The sequence below is a fragment of the Octopus bimaculoides genome, chromosome 8 (assembly GCF_001194135.2).
Source record: "Octopus bimaculoides isolate UCB-OBI-ISO-001 chromosome 8, ASM119413v2, whole genome shotgun sequence".
In the NCBI taxonomy this organism is placed as follows: domain Eukaryota; kingdom Metazoa; phylum Mollusca; class Cephalopoda; order Octopoda; family Octopodidae; genus Octopus; species Octopus bimaculoides.
The window spans coordinates 83,531,509-83,535,484 of NC_068988.1; the positions used below are offsets into that span (position 1 = coordinate 83,531,509).

Sequence of the window (3,976 nt, forward strand, 5' to 3'; positions counted from 1 at the left end):
GGGGGGGGGGGTAACCACTGTAGAGGAAGACGTGAATGCAATAGCTGCAACATTTCAGAGCTTATTACGGCAGTATTTCAGGTAATGGTATTATCTGCGCCAATTTAATGTCCACTTTTCCATGGTCAGACAGAATTTGAAGATTTTCTACAACAGAATGCTGTTATAGTCACCAACCCTTGCATTTCCAAGCAAAGTAATATTTTCCCATGATCAGGTTTTCATAGAATATTGGCAGCAACACTGTCTGAAAGACTGATGTTTTATAACTATTGCAGGATGTCAAAACAAAGAGAAATACATTCACACAACAAGCTTCAGCAGTCTTCATCTACCAAGGTGCCACACAGTGAGACTGAACCTGAATCCACATAACTGGGAAGCAAACTTCTTAACAACACAGTGCTTCTGTTTGTGTTCAATGTTCTTAGGACAGCATTTTAGATATCTCTTTGAAAATATAAGGATTGTAAGAGCTAAAGTCTGCAGTAGCAACTTTGAAGTGGCCAAGTATTTTGGTTTTAGTGCACAGGTAGCCTATGCACAGTCATACATATTGATTGTGTAAGTTATGGAACACTTGCCGTCTCAAAACAGGACTGACATACTTCATGATGGATGTAATAACGTCTTTCTGTCTGCTAGCTAATGTGGTGCCCATGAGAGAGAGAGAGAGAGAGAGATAGAGAGAGATAGAGAGAGAGAGAGAGAGAGAGAGAGAAAGAAAGAGAGAGAAAGATAGAGAGAAAGAAAGAGAGAGAAAGATAGAGAGAGAGAGAGAAAGAGAGAAAGAGAGAGCCCCCACTGTTCTTACTATGGCAGACACAGGTAATTTACTGTTGTGAATACTAATTCACCAATGCAAACTACAGTAAAGCTACAAGAACTATCAGTAAATATTTCAAATTCGCTAAAAGTGCAAATTAGTCACCTGAAAGAAATTCCCTCATCTTCCTTCAAACAACCATAATCTGATGCAATTTTGAGGATCTTGTCAGCCAAGAGAGGAATCTTCATTTCTCCCAAACCTCCTTGTTTCCGTGGTGTATTGATCCTGGAAAAGAAAACGGTTAGCCGTTACCAAAATATTCATGACACACCATCCTAAATACATTCCTTTTTTCTCATTGGCATTTAATGAAGCCCACATCTATATAAGAAAAACTAAATCACTAAAATTATATAGCGATACAAACTGCCGTAAAGAAAAAAAAAACACCCAAACATTAATTCAATGTATGGGAGACAACTGTGGACATGTTTTGGCAAACTTCATACTTGAAAAAGGGAAGAGAGAAACATCTGCTTCTTCACGCTAGCAAGGATTAGACAAGTTTATTTTTATTTTAACCAGATACTCTTGCTGTTGCTAACCCTTAGCTCTTTTTCAAGAGGGATCTCTTAAAACATCAAAAGTACAAAGCCAGCAGATTTGTTGACAGGAGGAACGACATCACTTCTATTTCTCAATTTCTGGAGAAATCTTAAGTGTCAACAAACAAACATACAGAGTTCAATTTCTGTCTAAAAAATCCACTCAGACGGTTTGTGATCAGCTCAGTGCTATAGAAGACACTTGTCCAAGTCACCATGAAATAAGATTGAACTCGAAACCATGTGTTCGTAATGTGACCATCACTCCACAGCCATGCTTGTTTGTATCTAGCACACACACACCCACCTTCCAAAAGCAGTTACAAAATTAGAATAGATGGAATAGTTCAGAACAAGTCGATTAAAGAATCACTTACCAAGCAAGATGGGAATAATGGCTGTCAGTTGAGCAAGCAACAACTTCACAGTTGATTTTTTTGAATTCTTCCACTCTGTCACTAAAGGCAGTGATTTCTGTGGGACACACAAAGGTGCTGGAAAATAAGCATGAAGGAAAAAAAGTTACCATAAATTAATTGACAAACTGATTTAATTCCTAAGTAGAGGTTAGTGATGTTCTGTTTGAAGGATGATGAAGCATCAAAGACTAAAAGTAAACTCACATGGAAAGAATGTAAACTATCAAAAAGTATAAGTCACTAGTGACTAAGTCAGCTTTCAACAGATGAATCTGAAATTCTGCACCAGGAAAAGAACCACAGTTCTATGTCGTATATACCACAGAAATTAATATCTAATATTAGACCTAATCATAACAGTTAAGCTCTTATACACTTCAGCATTTTGCTTTTATTACCTGATTGGAGACATTTTACTTCATAAAGCTAAAATACTTGAACTATAAGTTACATCAGCCCACCTTGCCTGCAAGTACCGGTATCCCAAGAGGACATACTTCAATGCATACCTAATACCATACCTTAGCTACATTATACTTTAAACAAGGCAATTTTCTAAGGATGAGATTGTAGATAAATATACCAACTGCCAGTGACATACACAGAGCTGAGATTAACCTTTACCAACCAAATAAAAACAATTGGGATATCTAAATCTTTTTTCAGATAACACTGCCCATATCTTGTTCTATAATTCATCATTAAAAATCTAATAAATTTAAGGTGTGCAATAGTGGTTTATAAAGCTAAAACAAAATCATCAGTGAAATCTGTGTGCATGTGTGTGGGGCGAGTGGGGTATGAAATATGCTTCACAATATCTGACACCATGGAATTTATCTTATCTTCCTCTCCAATAATACTAGATGTTATTTGAATATAGAAATAATATTCTCCAAACCTTTGTCAAAGACCATCACATGTATACAGATGGGATATTTATAATTAAAATTACTAACAGTGAGAAAGTCAAATTAGTCACCCTAGACTTAGCACAAACATATTTTGCTCTGTGAACCTACCTCATTAAAAATCTTAAGGGAAGATTGTACATTATCAAAAGAAAAAAAAAAATCATTGTTTAATCTCTTTAATATCTCACTCTTAGCCCAGAACTGTTTCAGTAAGAGCCAAGCCAACTAGATATTTGGTCAGCAATCAGAACATCTGATAATTACCAGCTAGTCAAATTAGATTATTATATTCTATAAAGATTGCTCCATAGCTGTCCACCATTATTTAATTCTCAACTGTAGGGATCAAACACTAACAACTATTCTAAATGAGAATATCTTTAAGTGACTGCTCATTACCCATTTTATACTCATGTTTTAATATTTAAGTCCAATCAATGCTGACAGTAACTGATACCTCTAAACCTACATTAAAAAACAGATCATTCACCAAGACTAGGGAACAGTGTACTTGGCATTATTACTGATGGTTCCATGAAAAATATGATCCATTCCAAAAATTTTTGATGAGATCATGCAGGATCAAAAGCAAAAATGGGAAAAAATCTATGACCACCCTAAAATAACACTAACACTTTTAAAATATTTGTAATACTTTATCTAAATGCAGTCTACTAATCAGTCAACTACCCAAGTAATTAACCTTTTTGTTAGCATATTTTCAATTAATTTTGAAAAATGTAGTTAGTAAAGTAAATCATTATGGTGGTGTCTGGAACAACTTGATGGAAGGTTTTAATTTAAATCAATTTAAAATAAGATTGAATTACAGAATTATTAGGAGCGATTTCAGTTGGGTTGGTATCAAAATGGTTTAGGAGAAATGTTTTCTGTATGATATGGAAATGAATTTATACTTACAAATCAAGTGGATAGAAGAATAGCACCAAATATTTTCCTTTGTAGTCTGACAGTTGGATAGTTTTGAACTCACCATTAACAACAGCCATTCCTTTGAATTCTGGGGCTTTCTGGGCTAATTTTAGCATGTTGATAATCTGAAAAATAAGTTTCATACTTTTGTTACCATGGCAACACTATAGCTAAATGATCATTCATGAATCAGAAGTTAAGCTAATGTTAGTGAAAGTCAACAAGGAAATGTACTTTTTCAAGGAGCATAACACAGATGGCTGTAGTCCAGAACTTCAATGTTTAAAGCTGAAACTTAAGTTGCACTATAAAAATCACAAAAAAAAAAAAAAAAAA

At 34.7% G+C, this 3,976-nt stretch overlaps 1 protein-coding gene across 1 annotated transcript in view; it reads right to left on the minus strand.

Moving 5' to 3' along the window:
* Window positions 1–3,976, minus strand: part of LOC106872407 (peroxiredoxin-1) — a 34,659-nt gene that overhangs the window by 9,813 nt on the left and 20,870 nt on the right. Inside the window, exons 2-4 of the mRNA XM_014919404.2 lie at window positions 3,629–3,765; window positions 1,752–1,868; window positions 932–1,054 (exon numbers count right to left, since the gene is read on the minus strand). Coding sequence (XP_014774890.1) covers window positions 932–1,054; window positions 1,752–1,868; window positions 3,629–3,756 — 368 coding nt within the window. The 5' untranslated portion in view covers window positions 3,757–3,765. The remainder of the gene's footprint in view (window positions 1–931; window positions 1,055–1,751; window positions 1,869–3,628; window positions 3,766–3,976) is intronic.